We start from the raw sequence: 18,464 nt of genomic DNA, 5'->3' as shown, positions 1-18,464 counted from the left end.
TCCTGTGCTTCAGAACAAGCAAGTACTACATACACATGTACACAGCCTGTGGGAGAGTGAAGATGTTTCGCTGCTCATCCAAGCCTCTCTTTCAGTTTTGGTCAGAATGCTGGTCAGATTACTGGTGGCCACTGCCTTATATCTATCTGAAGGAAGGAGCTAACCACCCTGGAACTGTAAACATCTATTGTCTCCAGTTTCAGTTGTGTTAGCTTTTGTTGCTATGAACGGGCCTAAAATGTGATATTTGTGATTTCTGTTTTCTGTTTTATTTCTGTATATGGTGTAAGTTGAGATAAGGCTGTAGCAAACACATTTGGCTTTAAAGTTACTTCTGCAACATGTTAACTAACCCTAAGCCTAACGTAAACCCTAACCTTAACCTAAAATACTTTCTTATCTTAAAAAAAATAACCCTGTTCCTAAACGTCATCACTTTGAATGACCAATCACAGCAGGCCTCCGTATCATAACAACCAAAGAGCCAATCAGGTGCTTTAGCATGTTAGCTATGTTCATTCATACATACAGTGCATGGTTACCTGTAATTTATTTCTGCAAATCAGGCATTGTAGATGAAAACACTTAAGCTCTAATCTGGCGCGGAACCTCTGATTTTCATGAGCTTAATGTCTCTGTAAATGTCCCTTCATATAAATATTGAACTAAACTAGAACTAAACTAAACCTCACCTGTCAGAGCCCCTGTCAGACCCCGTCAGACACTGACAGACCTTACCTGTGCGGGACCTTTGACCTCGTCCTGTGCCTCTCCATCAGTAATGACCACGAGCCTCTGTGTGAGTGCAGGGCGCCCCCCTCTGGCGGCGTCAAAGTACTGCTGTGCATATGCAATGGCAGCACCCGTGTGAGTCCCGCCCCCAAGCTGCGTTATGCCGTCCACTGCCTGCACCAGCTGCTCTTTGGAGAAGAACTGGTTCAGGGGGAACTCCGGCTTCTGCACTGTGCTGAACTGAAGGACACCGAAGTGGACTAAGTCTGGACCTATGGAGGACTTCCCCATCACTGCCTTCATGAAGTTCTTCATCTTCTCATAGTCCTCTGGAAAAATGCTCCCAGAACTGTCCACCAGGAACAGCAGGTCCCCAGCTGCGTCTTTACACACTACAGAGACAAAAAAGGGAGTAGACCAAGGTTAGTCCTGTTTTAGAGCTGGTTTAGACATGGTTTAGTCCTGGTTTAGACCTGGTTCAATCCTGGTCTACACGTAGTTCAGGCCTGGTTTAATCCTGTTGGTGTCTAGGTTAAATCCTGTTTTAGACCTGTCTTAGTCTTGTTTTAGTCCTGGTTTAATCCTGGTTTAGTCCTGATTTAGCCCTGGTTCTGTTTTAGTCCTGGTTTAGTCCTGTTTCAGTCCTGGCTGAGTTCTTACCCTCTGTGGAGCAGATGTCTGTGATGATGTCATCCTTGATGGGCTTGAGGGAATCAAAGTTGTGGACGAAGAACATCTTTTTGGGGTCTCCTGAGATCTCCAAAAGCTCCCCCACAACGGCGTTCTTCACCCCAATGGCGTAGATGGTTACGCCCTGAGCTCGGAGTGCCTCAGCTGAAGCTTTCACCTCATCCGACGACTCCCCATCTGTGATCACCACCAGGTACTCTGAAACCTGTGAGAAGAACAAACATCAACTCCAGCTAGGTACTCTGAGGCCTGTGAGAAGAACACACATCAACTCTAGTTAGGCACTCCAAGACTCACTGAGTGTGCAGGTGCAGGTTCACAGAAGCAGGTGGACAGGAGCAACTAAAGTACCATCAATACTTAGTATAGTGGTCCCTGACTATATTGCGGTTCAACTTTCACAACCTCACTGTTTCGCAGATTTTTTTGTTGTTCAATTTTGCATGCTTTTTTCTGCGTCATGATTGGCTAAGGAACCTTAGACCATTGTCAATCGAACTCCTGCGTGCCGTGTCTCCTGTACAGTACAGAATGCGTTCAGCCAAATTTACATAAATGTTCGATCGCAGTGTGACTCTGAAGTGCTGAATGCTTGCAAGTTTTCTCCCTGACAAAACCCACAATGTCGATGAAACGTTCTGCACCGACAAATTTCAGAAACGCTTTGGACATAAGTGTTTCTCTGCATGGAGAGGCTGCCTCTGTGGATATTGCTGGAGCAGAGGCACATGAACAACAAATTAAAGTGATCATCGAGGAAGGGGGATATAATCTACAAAGGTTTGAACTTTGAGAGTGTTTAAACAAGAGAGGAATGTGAGAAAATGTTAATGCCTGTCTGAGAAAAGTGCATAAAATGTGTGATGAGGCATTTTGCAGCCTTAAAACATACAATAATTGTAAAAAAAATAAAGCTGACTACTTCACAGATTTCGCCTATTGCAGGCTATTTTTAGAACATAACTCCCACGATAAACAAGGGACCACTGTATACCAATACAGTGGTGAGGGAAGTCTGGGACTCCCTGCTTAGATTGCTGCCCCCGTGACGTCTTACTAACGTCATGGTTTTACTAACACTAACCTTGGAAACGGTCCCAGCCCTTTTCAGGTCATTGACCAGCTCCTTCCGTGAATTTCAGGGTTGATGCCCCGATGAAGGTTAAAATGGTTAAATATAAGCAGAAAGCACCATGGAGGAATGATGACTCGGTCAGGCCACAGAAAAGGGAGTGCCGGAGGACTGCAACTCAAAGCTCCAGGTTCATTATGAGATTTACAGAGAAAAGATGCACAGGTACAACCACAATTTATGTAGAACAAGGCAAAGGTATTTTTCTGACGTTATTGGAAGTTGTAGTAACAACTCTCATGTTCTGTTTGCAACAGTAAACAAATTGACAAACCCCCTAGCTCTGCTGCCATTAGAACTAATTTCCACATCTAACTGCAATGATTTTGCAGTATTCTTTAATGACATGGTTCAGGGCATTAAAACTGACATCAATTCCACAACGCAAACAACAACCCAGCACCCACCTAGACACTTAGTGCTGACTCACTTTGCACCTGTAACTGACAAAACTGTCCAAGAGAACATCACCAGTCTGAGTTCATCTACATGCTGCCTCGATGTGTTACCCACTAAATTTCTAAAGTCTGTGCTCAACAGTTTGCTGTCACCACTCCCTTGCATAGTTAACATGTCACTTCAATCTGGAACATTCATAAGAGCTTTGAAAACTGTGGTTATCAAGCCTCTCCTAAAGAAGAGCAGTCTTGATGCCACAATATTTAACAATTACCGACCAATCTCAAATCTGCCGTTTCTAGGCAAAGTCCTTGAAAAAATGGTTTACCAACAGCTTATTAACTTTCTCCAAATGAACAACTCCCTGACTGTTTTCCAGTCAGGTGTTAGACACCACAGCACTGAGACTGCTCTTATCAAGGTGACAAATGACATCCACTTGAACATGAATGCAGGCAAAGACTCAGTCGTGATCTTGTTAGATCTGAGTGCTGCCTTTGACACTGTGGATCATGAGATCCTCTTAAAGAGACTAGAGGACTGGGTGGGCATCTCTGGTACAGCAATAAACTGGTTCAAGTCCTATCGAGAAAACAGGGAGTTCTTTGTTGAAATTGGAAAATGTGTCTCAGATAAAATGTCCCTGACCCGTGGGGTGCCCCAGGGGTCAATCCTGGGACCCCTGTTGTTGAATCTCTACATGCTGTCGTTAGGCCAGTTAATATGCAGCAATAATGTGTCCTACCACAACTATGCAGATGACAATCAGATCTATGTCTCACTGGAAGCAGATGAATATGGACCCGTGGATTCACTCTGCCACTGCAGCCAACAGATCAGTGTGTGTGGATGCAAAACAACTTTCTCCAGCTAAACCCAGACAAGACTGAAGTCACCATCTTTGGCCCACAGAAACATAGAGAAAGTGTTAGCAGTCACCTCCAGTCTCTCACTCTAAATCTAGGAGTAATAATGGACTCAGACTTGAACTTTAACAGCCACATCAAATCAGTAACATCTGCAGCTTTTTACCACCTAAAAAACATTATAAAACCTTGTAAACATACAGCACTTTAGAGTTACACTGCAATCAAACATTTCTGTAAATTTATCAAGATGAATGCATTCTGTGCTGTACAGGAGACACGGCACATCCCTTAACCAATTAGGATGCAGAACACAATATGCGTTCATACACTGTAAAAAAAAAAAAAAAGCATGCAAAATTGCACACAAAAAATGTGAGCAAAACAGTGACACCGCAAAAGCGAGGGACCGCTGTACTACAATATTTTCTTCAGCAATGTATCATACAAAATTTTTTATCATGACAAGCTTACACACATGAGCTCACCTTCTGCCCCCTGGTGGCCTCTGCATTCTTGAACAAGGGGCCCATGAAACTCAGAGCTTTGCCGGTCTCAGTACCACCCCCTCTCTGCTGGATGCCCTCCACAGCGCGCTCCATAGTCCGCGCATCTGTAAATGCGGAGAGGTCAAACTCCAGCTCGGGGTCGTCTGCGTACTTGGCCACGCCCATTCTCACATGGTCCGGACCAATCCTGAAGGTGTGGAGGAACTCGATGATGAACTTCTTCATGTCCTGGAAGTCCGAGGGGTAGATACTCCCAGAGTGATCAATCAGGAAAAAGATGTCTGCCTCGTCCGTCTGCACACAGCCTAGAGAGAGAAGGATTGTGTTGCATTTAGGATAGTATATACCTCTAGATATAGCTAACCTGCTAGCCACTGCATGAATGAATGAATACATTTTATTTTGGTTGCGAGCATGGTCATGATTTGGCTACATCGGCTCCAATTCACTTTCTATTGAAAAAAACATGGCCCCTCTCTCTTTAAATGCTGCAGCTCGTTTTCCTGACCTTAAAATGTTGGTGTTAACCCGCTCTACAAGATCCTGGGGTTTTTATTTCACTATTTTGTTCATAAATCAAGATATGAACATTAATAACAGACCAATTAGGCGCCTTCTTTGCTGCTAGCGTTAGCAACAGGTTTGATTCACAATATTGGTAGTTAGTGGTGCAGGCAGGTACAGCCTTGCTCCTCCTGACTGGCTCTTTGGAATTTCAAATATGGAACTGTGCTCCAGATTAGCCTCAGTGAGCAAATAAATAAACTTTCTGTATTTATCACTTATTCAATTTACAATTATTGCATTTGTATTCCATAGATGTAAAAAAAAAAAATGGCTATATAACTTGCTATCTCCTCATAAACTGACATTTTAACACACTCATACCTTTTAATGTACCTTGTTGTGGGCCACATGAAATGAAATTGCTGGCCACATTTGGCCCAAAGGCCTTGAGTTTGACACATGTGGTCTATGGTTTAGAAGCAGGTCAGTCTGCACACACCCTGAAGGAACACGTACTGTGCTTCACTTAAAAGTTCGACTTCAAACCATTCATATGAGACAAAAGTCAATGATCCTTTATTATTAGATTAAAAGATAGCTAAAGAGGGGGTATTTTACTTCTATGGGGTATTAAAGAGGGGATATTTCACTTCTGTGGGGTATTAAAGAGGGGTGCACTTTACTTCTATGGGGTATTTGTTGTACTTTTTACCTGCCTGGGGACTGCGGATGTAAATTAGCTCTGTAGCTATAATCCGGCATATTTACATTTGTTTACAACAGATGTTCATTAATGTGCATTGTCCCTATCAAATAAATAAAATAAAAAATAAAATAAAAAATTAAAGGGGGGTTATTTTACGTCTATGGGGTATTAAAGAAGGGGTGTTTCACTTATACTGGTTATTAAAGAGGGGGCATTTTACTTCTACGTGGTATTAAAAAGGGGGTATTTCACTTCTATGGGGTATTAAAGAGGGAGTATTTTACTTATATGGGGTATTGGGGGTATTTTACTTCTATGGGGTATTAAGGGGGGGGGGTATTTGTCTTCAATGGGGTATTTAAGAGGGGGTATTTTTCTTCTATGGGGTATTAACTGCTAACAGATAACATATTTAGATCACTATGTTACCTTTTATTTACAACATATTAATGTTTTATAAGTGTCAATTTCATTTTTGATGCTGAGTCCCCCCTCCCTTTGCTACCCATGCTAAGTCACTCACCTGCAGAGCACTATCACAACATAATCAGCATGGATCCCACTAATGAAACTACTGCACATCAGCACACCAGGTTTGTCAAGTAGTTGTGCATAGTTTTGTGTAATTTTTTTTTTTACATCTATGCCATGAAGGAGCATGGGTGACATATGTAGAATTGAGGGCGGAGCCTTTTACAAGCTCATACGGTTTGAATAAGGCCCAGGAAAGATCCCTAGATTACTCAAACATGCACGGATCACACCTAAAACCTCTTCAGGCATGTTTCTGATGAGGGACCAATGATAGAACATAGTAGAAAGCTAAATAAAAATCTATTTTGCATAAATGATCTTTAAAGTCCAGATCTGGGTTCATATAGATGAAGGTAAGGGTTTAGGTTGAGGCAGAACTATTATGCAAAATATACCTTTCAGACCTTTTAACCATGATATTGTTGTTGTTCACCATTTATTCACCTGAATTTGAATTTGGTGTGATTTGTGCATGTTTGAGCAATCTTTAACCTCCGTTTTCACTGCCACTGGCACACGTCCACTGCTCTCCACTTCCGTCACTCTCCAATTTTATCGGTGACAGTCATAGGACTTGCGTAGTCATGTTGGTACAAATAAGAAAAAAATCCCCTGCTCGCCAGCATGATGTGCAGCTGTCCATAAGAGGGGCCGACAGAATGCGGCACTCTGTTGTGATGCCGTTTACAACGTCGTCAGCTTCCATTAGTTTTCTAATGTGGAAGTTAGCTGACATCTTTCTTTTATTAAGTATTTTTCAGATTGTGTCATAGCTTATAGCTATAGCCCAGACACAAGCACAGTAGGATTTAGGTTAACATTAGGGTTTAGGCTAGGGTTTGGGTTAGGGTTTAGGTTGGGGTTTAGGTTAGGGTTTAGGTTAAGGTTAGGGTGTACCTTCTTTGATGCCTGTTCTCCTGGTGGACACTGTGATGGCGTCTCTGAAGATGTTGTGGCACAAAGTCTTTTGTAGAACCTGCTCCACAGACTTGAGTTTGGTGAAGCTGTTCACAATGAACGTGTGTTTGTTGGTGGGATAGGATGCCATCTTTTCCAGCTCAACTTTGTTGGCGTCCTTTACCCCGAGAGCATAGACTGTGACCCCGGCTCTGCGCAGCTGTGCCCCTGCAGCCACCACGTCATCCTGTAGGAGGAAGAGTGTCATTCTTCTGTCTACAACAGTCATTCTAGTGGTTAGCCTGACTATAGTCATTATATTAAAGTAACTTTATAGATAACCTCTGTGATCTCTGACCTCTGTGACCCCTAACATACTAACTCTAAATGTCACTGTCTTGACCATTTTGAGTAATTTGCAGAAGATGTTGCATTATTTTACTCCAGAAACAGTTAAATGTCCTGTTAAACCTTAGTTTTTCTTCATTCAAGTTAAGTTTCATAAGAAAGTTTCATAAGATTTGTTTTGATAGTAAAAGCCAAAGTTAAATCTGTCAACAAATGTTGTAGCGGCTGTCCATTTGACAGACTTAACTTTGGCTTTTACTATGGATCAGACCTGGACGATGGAGGGATTACACAGACGTTTATTTTGATAAAACACTTGTAAAATCCTCTACAGCTATGATCACAAACACATGAAATATTACTGTCAGATCAGTCCTGGATGTTTCTCTGATCTCATCTGTTTGTTTGAGCTTTTGAGCAGTTACTGTAAATATGTTGGTAACATCAATTTTGGCCTCAGATTTAATTTCAAATAAACATAAGCAAAAAATAATAAACATGTGACCTCCCAGTGCGTGAAACGCACATAAGCCCTAACCCTTCACACATACCCTAAACCTGTCAAAGAGCTCTGAGACATGTGCCATCTGTGACCCCTGACCTCTGTGACCTCTGATTTCCATGACACCTGACCTTGTACCTGAGACTTTCCATCGGTGATGATCACTGCCACCTGCTGGACGCCCTTGCCCTGGCGGCTGCCCCTGGCTGCGGTGAACACGTTCTGTCGGGTGTAGTTCAGGGCTTTTCCAGTGTTGGTTCCTCCTCCATGATATGGCAAGATTTTGAGGAAGTTCAGGAGCTCGGTTTTGTTGTTGAAGCTGTCGAGGTACACCTGTGCTGCTGGGTGGTCGTTATACGTGACCACGCCCACTCGCACGCGGTTCGGACTGACTTCCAACCCGCTCACTATGGAATGCAGGAACGTTCTCACAAGCTGGAAGTTTTGGGTCCTGATACTCCCGGACTCGTCCACAATGAAGACGATGTCAGCCAGACGAGCCGAGCGGCAGTCTAAGAAACGCACCAGGTACATGGGGTAACAAGAGGGGAACGGGAGAGGGGCATGAAAGGAACATGAAAAGAACACAGGGAGAAAATGACAGAAACACATTCTACAGAACAGACTTTATAGTTTACACGTTTTACTTGCATATTTTGTGTTGTATCAAATGTTCTGTTTTTCACATGTAGAAGGTTAGCAAGAAAAAACTCAAATGATATATGTATACAGACCTAATTGAAGGCAGGTTATATTTTTTTTTAAATAGCGGGATATGATAATATGAAATATATAAAGAGTTTCCCTTGGTTTTGGGGTCAGTATTCATCGTGGGTATATTTTCTTTAATCTACTAGGAAAATGTGAGTAATTTTTCTGTTTTAAGATGAGATTTGAACTGAAGATGGTTGAAGTAAGTATAACATTCTGGATCTTGAAAGTTATCAGGTATTTATGGATGCTTGCCTTATTTTTAAAGTTTTAAATGGACTTGCTCCTCCACCATTAATGGATTTTATAAGTAAAAAAACGACTGACCGAGTTAATACCAGAGCATTGACCAGAGGAGACTGTACCGTACAGAGACGCAGGACCAAATTTGGCCAAATGGTGACATCTGTCAGAGGATCACAGTCATGGAACACATTACCTGCCCATGTCAGGAACTGTGGCTCCTTTTCAACCTTCAAGAACACTCTGAAACACTGGTTGAAAAATAATCAAACATGCTCACACATGTAGATTTTATTATTATTATTATTATTATTTTTTTTTTTTTTATTATTTTTTTTTTTTTTTTCTTGGGACATCTTAAACTCGGAATATGGTCTATTGTGGTTCACTTGTTGTCATGTCTATGTGCACTTTTGGTTTGTCTGTGTTTCTTTAAATTTTCTGTTTTTGACCTGCCTTAGGACAACGGGTGTAAAGTAGCTATTGTGCTAATTCCGGCATATTTACATTGATGCTGTTTGTTGACATGTTGATTAATATGCACTGTCCTAATTAAAATAAATAAATAAATAAATAAATAAATATGAATTTGTATGACTCATTATAGACACAAACTAACAATGTGTTTCATTCTGTCATTTATTTACTGCAGCTCATGTTTATGTTTTTGTGGATAATTCTGCTTTATTGGTTGGTTTCAATATTATCGTTTACTGTTTATTATATTTGCTTCAAAATGAGTTATCATGGTGAGGCCTACTCTATGTTCTGTTGTGTTTATATATGTTACTCTGTGTGTTCTTCTATATGTCACATGTAGCATCTGTGTGTGTGACCTCTGACCTCCGGTGACGGCCGAGTCCACCTCCTGGGTCTCGAACACGGCCTTGAGCGTTGGCGCTATGTTGGGCACAAACATGTAGACGTACGGCGCTGAGGAGACCACCTTCATCTCGCTCTCAGGCGCCCCCAAGCTGAGCCCCACCACAATGATGCCCGTGGACTTAATGAGACGTGAGGCTTTGAATACCGGGTCGTCAGATGCCTTCCCGCTCAGCACCACCAGGTACTGTCTGAACCCCAGCTCTGCTCGACCGCCCGCCTCCGACGAGAAGAAGGTGGCGTTAGCGTTTTTGAGGGCAGAGCCTAGGTTACGTGGCTCATTGGGCTGTTTGCGGAGTCGGAAGCGTCGCATGTCAGCTATCGTCTGCTCTTTGGTCTCATGAGTGTTCAGGAGGAATTCCACCTTCACCGAGGCTCCGTACTGAGCCAGGCCGATCCTGTAGGCATCTGCCCCCACATTCAGTTGGCTCACCATGCGGTTCAAGAAGGCCCTGACCTGCTGGAACTCCTGCTGGGTAAGACCACTGTCCACCAGGAAAAAGATGTCTGCGAACTTCTCTGCCAGAGCTGCAACAGAGACAGGAGAGATGAGACAAGAGCCAGGTGAGATGGGACAAGAGGAGACAGGAGATATGAGACTTGAAGAGACAGGAGAGGAGAGTGATAAGAACAGTTCGAGGTTATGGGACAAGTGTGTGGAAAAACAAAGCCACAGCTGTAACATGAGACACATGAGACAAGAGAGGGGACAGAGGACATGAGACAGGATCTAATCACAGGTCGTCTCCAGGGGGTTAATAGTATGAAACAATTGTCTGGAAGAAGATGTCTTTAAAGTTCTCCACTTGAGCTGCAACAAGAGAGATGAAACAAGAGACAGAAGAGAGGAGAGGGAACAGGTGACACAAGACAGGTGACAGCGGACAGGAGACAGAGGAACAAAAGTGTGGAAAAAAAAACAAATACAAGTTTCCATCCCAAACTTAATACTATGTCAACTTGCCTCCTTTTTCCTCTACTCTTCTCTCCTTGTCTCCTCTCTCCTTTACTCCTCTCTCCTTGTCTCTTCTATAGAACCTGGTCTCAACTCTCTCTCCCCTTTCTCCCCATATTCCCTCCTCTCTTCTGTTTCCTCTCCTCTCTTCTCCTCTCCTCTCTCCTACAATTGCCTCCTTACCCACTCTGATGTCCTCCATGGACACACACACAGTTTGCAGTAGTTCCTCTGTGAGCCTTTGCAGAGCCTGGTAGGAGTCAATCTTTAGCATAAACCTCTGGAAGGGTCTGGATGAGATCTCTTTGAGCTGGTCAACATTAGCTTGACCCACTCCGATGGTGAAGACCAGGACTCCCAGCTGTTTGAGTTCTTGAGCAGGACCCAGGACATGGTCTATGGAGTCCCCGTCTGTAATGACCACTGCAATCTGAGGGACTCTCTGGTCCATCCTGCTCCCGGCCTCTGTTTTGAAGTACTGTGTCCGGAGAAAGTTCAGAGCCTTCCCGGTCTCGGTTCCTCCAGTTCTGTATGGGAATGTGTCCAGCTGCTCCAGGATGCTCTTCTTGTCTGTGTGATCTTTGAGGAGGAACTCTTGGTATGGCTCGTCACTGTACTGTGCCAGGCCTACACGTACCTGCACACACAAAAACAAAGTTATTAAAATAAAAACACATTATAATGCAATTACCTCCTCAAAAACGATACCTGGAGTTTTGTTTTGTTAATCTGTATTAATTCTGAATTATTATGCTGCGTTCAGACCGAGGTGTCAGAATCACAACGGACGCCTCTAGTTGACGTCTTTGCATTTGATAGCAGATGCCTCTGACACATCCAGGGCATTCACATTTGTGGTCTGCGAGTGCTTTTGGATGTTTTATTTTCCCAGTCTTTTTGTGAACAATGACAGACCGGCTCACATACAGTTCTAGGCACAGACAAATGGCAACAATGAGGCTCTCCTCCATTATTTTTGTTGTAGTGTTTGTAGCTCCCGGATCTTTCTCTTTCTTCTTCTTCCAAATAATGAAAAATGAATCGCTACATCACTTCAGCTTTTTCATTTCTGGAGTCTGTTCCTCTCTTTCTGCATTTGCATGAATGCTCAAGTCCACCATAGACTTTGCATGTAAACTCATCTGTAAAGTATGTCTGTAGCAGTGGTGTTCAAGTTAACAGCTACATTTTACCTTTAATTCAGTGGCTAAAATCATTCAAATGAGGTGAAGGTGTATGGAGTTTAAAGCAAAAGAAAAATATAAAATGTCAACTGGACAAAACATTGTAAGAGTGAAGATGTTTCACTGCTCATTCAAACCATTTCTTCAGTTCTGGACAGATTACTTCTTCAGTTCTGGTCAGATTACTGCAGTTCTTATCAGATCACTGGCAGACACTGTCGTATATCTATCTGAAGGGAGGGGCTAGCTACACTGAAACTCAAAACACCAATTGTTTACAGTTTCTGTTTGTAGGGTAAGTCCACTGAGCTACACTAAGTGTGAACTGAGCTTGAGTCCTATTTAGTATAGTCATTCAGGCCCCTAATGAGTGATTTCACACCTATTAGCATCCTGGCTAGCCCTATTGTTTTCTTTGTTTTGCTTTGGTTCTAAGGATGGAGTTACATATAGGAGACAAGTAATGTCTAAGCCTCCCATTCCTGTTCAAGGAAGGATAGTCTTTCCTAATAAAAATAGCTTCATTAACTCCCCTCTCAAACTCTCTGTACTTCATGATCTTCAAAGGAGTGGTTAGTGGCTTTCAGATGAGATGTACAGCAGACTGAGGTTCAGAGGAGCTGTTGTGACGGTGTTGGTGCATTCTCTTTTGGAGTGGCTGTTAAGTTTCTCCAAACTCCTTTTCTTTGTCCTAAAGCGTTTGTAGGTTTGAAATAGATTGGAATTTCATACTGTTTGAAAAACCACCTGGATTTCATTCATCCATTTTCTTCTGCTTATCCTGAGCCGGGTGGCGGGAGTCGCAGTCTAAGCAGGGACTCCCAGACATCCCTCACTCCAGACACGTTCTTCAGCTGCTCCAGTGGGACCCCAAGGCTTTCCCAGGCCAGCCGAGAGACATAGTCCCTCCAGTGTGTCCTGGGCAGATGCCTGAGCCACCTCAGCTGGCTCCTCTTGACGTGTAGGAGCAGTTGCTCTACTTTGAGCTCCTCCCTTGTGACTGAGCTCCTCACCCTATCTCTAAGGCAGCGCCCAGCCACCCTGTGGAGGAAACCCATTTAGGCCACATGTATCCACGATTTTGTCATTACCCAGAGCTCATAACCATAGGTGAGGGTAGGTAAACTGACCAGTAAATCTAGAGCTTCACCTTTTGACTCAGCTTTCGACTTCCTTACCACAACAGTCCGATACAGCGACCGCATCACTGCAGATGCTGCACCGATCCGCCTGTCAATCTCACGCTCCATCCTTCCCTCACTTGTTAACAACACCCCGAGATACTTGAACTCCTCCACTTAAGGCAGAGACTCCCCACCCGATGAGGACAAGCCACCTTTTTCCTGTCGAAAACCATAGCCTCGGATTTCAAGGAGCTGATTCTCATCCCAGCTGCTTCACAAACGGCTCCAGCGATGAGATTTTGTGGTTCCTGAACCAAACTCCCTCCGGCCCCTGACTACACCTAGAAATTCTGTCCATAGAAACAATGAACAGAACCGGTGACAAAGGGCAGCCTTGGCAGAGTCCAACATGCACCAGGAAAAGGTTTGACTTACTGCCAGCAATGCACAGCTCCTGCTCCGGTTATACAGGGACCGGACGGCCCTTACGAGGTACACAGTTGAGTGCCTTCTCCACAAAACACATGTGGACTGGTTAGGCAAACTCCCATGAACCCTTGAGCATCCGATGGAGACTGTAGAGCTGGTCCAGTGTTCACCAGGACAAAAACCGCACTGCTCCTTCTGAATCCGAGGTTCGCCTATCGGACAGATTCTCCTCTCCAATACTCTGGAATAGACCTTACCGGGAAGGCTGAGGAGTGTGATTCCCCTGTAAATGGAACACACCATCTCCCTTCTTATATAGAGGGACCACCACCCCGTCTGCCAGTCCAGAGGTACCATTCCCGACTGCCACGTGATATTGCAGAGACGTGTCAGCCAAGACAGCCCCGCAACATCCAGAGACTTAAGGTACTCGGGACAGATCTCATCCATCCGCAGGGCCTTGCCACTGAGGAGCTTGTCAACCGCCTCGGTGACTTCAGCCAGGGTCATGGACGAGTCCGCTTCCGAGTCCCCAGTCTCTGCTTCCTCCTCGGAAAACATGACGGTGGGATTGAGGAGATCCTCAAAGTATTCCTTCCACCGTCCGACAACATCCCCAGTTGAGGTCAGCAGCTCTCTGCCTGCACTGTACACAGTGTTGGTGAAGCACTGACGAGGTACTCATCAGCTGCCTCAGGAGTCCCACAAGACAAGAGATCTGTCCCCGACCTGAAGGCACAGGGACATGACCGTCTCGTTCACCGGGGTGAACTCCAATACGAGGTGGGCTGAGCTGTGGGGCATTGAGCAAGCCCAGCCCCCCGGGCAAGGCCAGAGAAATGGAGAGTCCAGCCCCTCTCAAGGAGTTGGGTTCCAGAGCCCAAGCTGTGCGTGGAGGTGAGGCCGACTATATCTAGCCGGTAACGCTCAACCTCCTCCACAAGCTCAGGCTCCTTCCCCTTCAGCGAGGTGACATTCCATGTCCCAAGAGCCAGACTCCATGTCCAGAGATATGACTGCAGAGGCCCCTGTTTTCGACTCTCTCTTGCGCCAGCCTTCCATGACTCCTCCCGCAGGTGGTGAGTCCACGGGAGGGCGGCTCCATGTCACGCCTTCAGGCTGAGCCAACTGGGCCCTGTGGGGAAAGGCCCGGCCACCAGGCGCTCAGTGGAATGAGGTCAGCTGACTACTTGAATATACTCTATGACCAGGGAATTCCATTAATAGTTTTTTTTCTTCCCTGATGGCTTGGGCATATTCAAAGATGACAATGGCAGGATTCATCGGGCTCAAATTGTGAAAGAGTAGTTCAGGGTGCATAAGACATCATTTTCACACATGGATTGGCCACCAAGAGTCCAGACCTAACCTCATTGAAAAATTTATGCAACACTGTATGGAAATAAACCTTGTGACATTGCAGAATCTTATTGAGACAATGACGACTTTTTTTTTTTTACCAGGCAGTGTATAACAGTGACCATTGTGAAAAAAAAATACATTGAATTGAATTGAATACTTACACCTTTCCTTCTACTTCTACCTGGAGACACCGGTCCTCTCCTACAGTTACTGCATAATCTAAGAAGGCCAGTTTGTTCTCCTTGGCCTCTTCTCATGTGAACTTGGCATTTGGATCCACAGCATTAATATGTGCAGTAAAAGACAAAGTTTAAATCTGTCAACTGGACAAATCGAAGAGTGAAGACGTTTTGCCGCTCATCCAAGCCACTTGTTCAGTTATAGAACTGACCAGGCCCCTACAGCACCCTCTACCTCCTCTCTGTCCTTGTATTCTGCCTATCCTCCATATGTGACCTCTCCTCACCACTGCTCCCTCAATCCTTGTCTCCTTGTGTCCTGGCCCCTCTCTGCTGATTTCCTTCCTGGTCCCCTGTCCTCTCTCTCCTTGTCTCCTCTCTCCTTTTCTAAACTCTACTTGTCTCCTCTGTTCTTGCCTCCTCTCTCCCTGTCACCTCTCTTTGTCTCCTTGTCTCCTCTGTCCTCACCTTGTCTTCTGCGATGTCCAGCCCTGAAACCACTCTCTTGAGGAACGTTCTCATCTCCTCGAAATTGCTCAGCCCAATACTGGACGATCCATCGATCAGGAACACGATGTCGGCCACAGTGGCTTTGGCACATTCTGAAACACAAAAAAATTATTTCTACTACTACTACTAATAATATTGCTACTACTACTGCTACAACTACTACTACTGCTTAGCTAGCGCTGCTACTGCTACTGCTAATACTGCTACTAATTTTACTAATACTACTGCTCTAGGACTACTAAAACTATTACTACAACTACTACAACAACTGCTGCTACTACTACTACTACTATTACTGCTATTATTATTATTACTACTACTGCTATTAGTACTAACATTACTGCTGCTGCTACTGCTGCTAGTACTACTACTACTACTGCTACTACTACTACTGCTAAAACTGCTACTAATTTTACTCCTACTATTGCTACTATAAATAAAATACTAATAATAAATACTTTCATTACTGCTACTACTACTGCTGCTAATAATAATGGCTTACAGTTGTAATGCGCTTTTTTCAAAGCGCTACACTATAGTCATTATTCATTCCCACACTTGGTGATGGTAAGATACTACTGTAGCCACAGCTGCCCTCTGGCAGACTGACGGAAGCGAGGCTGCCAATCTGCGCCATCTGACCACCACCTATCATTCGCGCACACACCACTTTCATACTAGGCAATGTGGGTGAAGTGTCTTGCCTAAGGACACAACAGAACTTGGTCCGAGCGGGACTTGGTCCTCCGACCTTCGGGTTGGGGAACCAACACTCTAACCACTGAGCCACTGTCGCCCCACTACTACTACTACTAATACTTCTACTATTAATACTACTACTGCTACTACTACTAATACTAATACTAATACTAATACTTCTACTATTAATACTACTACTGCTACTAGTACTACTACTACTACAACTACTGCTATTACTGCTACTGCTACTAATGATGCTGCTAGTACTAATACTACTGTTACTACTACTACGGCTGCTACTGCTATTGCTAATACTGCTAATACTACTGCTACTACTACTAAAACTACTACTGCTACTAGTACAATTACGGCTAATACTACTACTACCTCTACTACTAGTACTAATACTGCTAATGTTAATACTACTAATGCTACTACTACTAGTACTACTACTACAACTGCTACTACTTCTGCTACTACTACTACTACTAAAACTACTACTACAACTACTACTACGATTAATGCTACTACTACTGCTACGACTACTGCTGTTAGTACTACTATTATTGCTGCTGCTGCTACTACTACTACTGCTACTACTACTGCTGCTACTACTCCTGCTACTTTGCTACTACTACTGCTGCTACTACTGCTACTAATACTACTGCTATTGCTACTACTACTACTACTACTACTTCTACTGCTACAACTACTACTGCTACTTCTTCTGATCCTACTACTGCTACTAGTACTACTGCTACTACTACTACTACTACACCTACTGCTACTACTAATACTGCTACTATAACTACTACTACTATTACTACTGCTACTACTAATGCTACTACTAATGCTACTACTACTGCTACTACTGCTACTAATTTTACTACTACTCCTGCTACTTGGACTATTATAACTACTACTACTACTAAAATGACTACTACTGCTGCTACTACTTCTACTACTACTACTACTACTACTACTACTACTACTACTACTACTACTACTATTACCACTACTGCTACTGCTAATACTGCTACTAATTTTACTACTACCACTGCTACTAGGACTGCTTGCACTACTGCTACTACTACTCACTATCACAAACTTGCAGTAGCCTCAGCCTCATCTTCACTGTGTGGATATAAACAGACACACGTGAGAATCTACTCTCGCCTTTTTACTTTTAAAGAACGCTTCAGACTGGACTAACAGCTCTGTTTTGTGGACTGGGATACATTATTTGAGGAGGACACACAGCTTAACTTTACAGTTTTACATGGGGGAAGTAATAAAGTCATCTTGAAATGATTTGCATCTTACACCGGATTTAGTCCTGGTTTAGTCCGGTTTAGGCCTTGTTTAGACCTGCTTTAGACCTGGTGTAGACCTAGTGTAGACCTAGTTTAGCCTTGGTTTAAAACTGGTTTAGACCTGGTTGAGACCTGGTTTAGCCCTGGTTTAGACCTGTTTTAGACCTTATTACCTTTAGATAGCTGGGTGATCTGGCTCTTGGCTTCCTCCACAGTGGTGCACAGAGTCTGGATGATATTCATGGAGATCTCTTGGAGCGCGTTGAAGTCAGACACGCTGTACACATTGTCTTGGGCGATGTCTTTGAGCTGCTCCTCGTCCGCGTCTTTGATTCCGATGGCATAAAGCATGATCCCACGCTCCTTCAGCCGCCTCGCCTCTTGCACCACATCGTCCTGAGACTTCCCATCTGTAATGACCACTCCGATCTGAGGAACGTTCTGATTGGCTCTGCTTCCAGCCGCCGCTGTGAAGGCGTTTCTCAGGAGAAAGTCCAACCCCAGCCCCGTGTGCGTGCCCCCGCCCATGTACGGCAAGCGGCGGATGGCGTTCAGCACCTGGGCTTGGCTCTGGTGCATGTTCAGGTAGAACTCTGTGCGAGGCGTGTTGCTGTACTGTACTAGCCCCACACGCACTCGTCCCACTCCCACGTCAAAGCTGCTCACCAGAGATGACAGGAACCGACGGATCTGCTCAAAGTTCTGAGTCCCGATGCTCCACGAGCCGTCCACCAAAAATACCAGGTCTGCCACGGCCTCCTGTGTGCAAACTGCGCCAGACCAGGATCAGGACCAGGCAGAGGGAGCAGACCAAGGAGAGGGACCGGGATAGATCAGTTAAGGCCAGACCGGACGAGAGAGAGGGACCGGATTAGACCGCGGTTAGACCAGGGTGAGTCCTGGGGTGGTGCAAGCAGATTGAAAGGTCTTGTGTGAGCAGATTCAAACTCAGTGAGGTGTGGCTGAGAGTGAAGCAGCGTGACTAACAGCGTGAGGCTCCAGAACGTTTGGTGAAAAATTTTGGTGGAAAGTTTTGGTGAAGTGGGCCTCA

General features: G+C 44.3%; 1 protein-coding gene across 1 annotated transcript in view; it reads right to left on the bottom strand.

The window, feature by feature from the left end:
- col6a4a (collagen, type VI, alpha 4a) overlaps window positions 1-18,177 on the bottom strand; it is a 68,172-nt gene extending 49,995 nt beyond the window's left edge. Inside the window, exons 1-9 of the mRNA XM_055227630.1 lie at window positions 17,587-18,177; window positions 15,360-15,493; window positions 10,797-11,250; window positions 9,620-10,186; window positions 7,961-8,334; window positions 6,973-7,219; window positions 4,308-4,633; window positions 1,393-1,627; window positions 739-1,124 (exon numbers count right to left, since the gene is read on the bottom strand). Of these exons, the coding sequence (XP_055083605.1) occupies window positions 739-1,124; window positions 1,393-1,627; window positions 4,308-4,633; window positions 6,973-7,219; window positions 7,961-8,334; window positions 9,620-10,186; window positions 10,797-11,250; window positions 15,360-15,493; window positions 17,587-17,992 (3,129 nt within the window). The 5' untranslated portion in view covers window positions 17,993-18,177. The remainder of the gene's footprint in view (window positions 1-738; window positions 1,125-1,392; window positions 1,628-4,307; window positions 4,634-6,972; window positions 7,220-7,960; window positions 8,335-9,619; window positions 10,187-10,796; window positions 11,251-15,359; window positions 15,494-17,586) is intronic.
- Between the last annotated feature and the right edge of the window lie 287 nt (window positions 18,178-18,464).

The sequence above is a fragment of the Periophthalmus magnuspinnatus genome, chromosome 16 (assembly GCF_009829125.3).
Source record: "Periophthalmus magnuspinnatus isolate fPerMag1 chromosome 16, fPerMag1.2.pri, whole genome shotgun sequence".
Lineage (NCBI taxonomy): Eukaryota > Metazoa > Chordata > Actinopteri > Gobiiformes > Gobiidae > Periophthalmus > Periophthalmus magnuspinnatus.
This window is presented reverse-complemented; position numbering and strand designations above follow the sequence as displayed.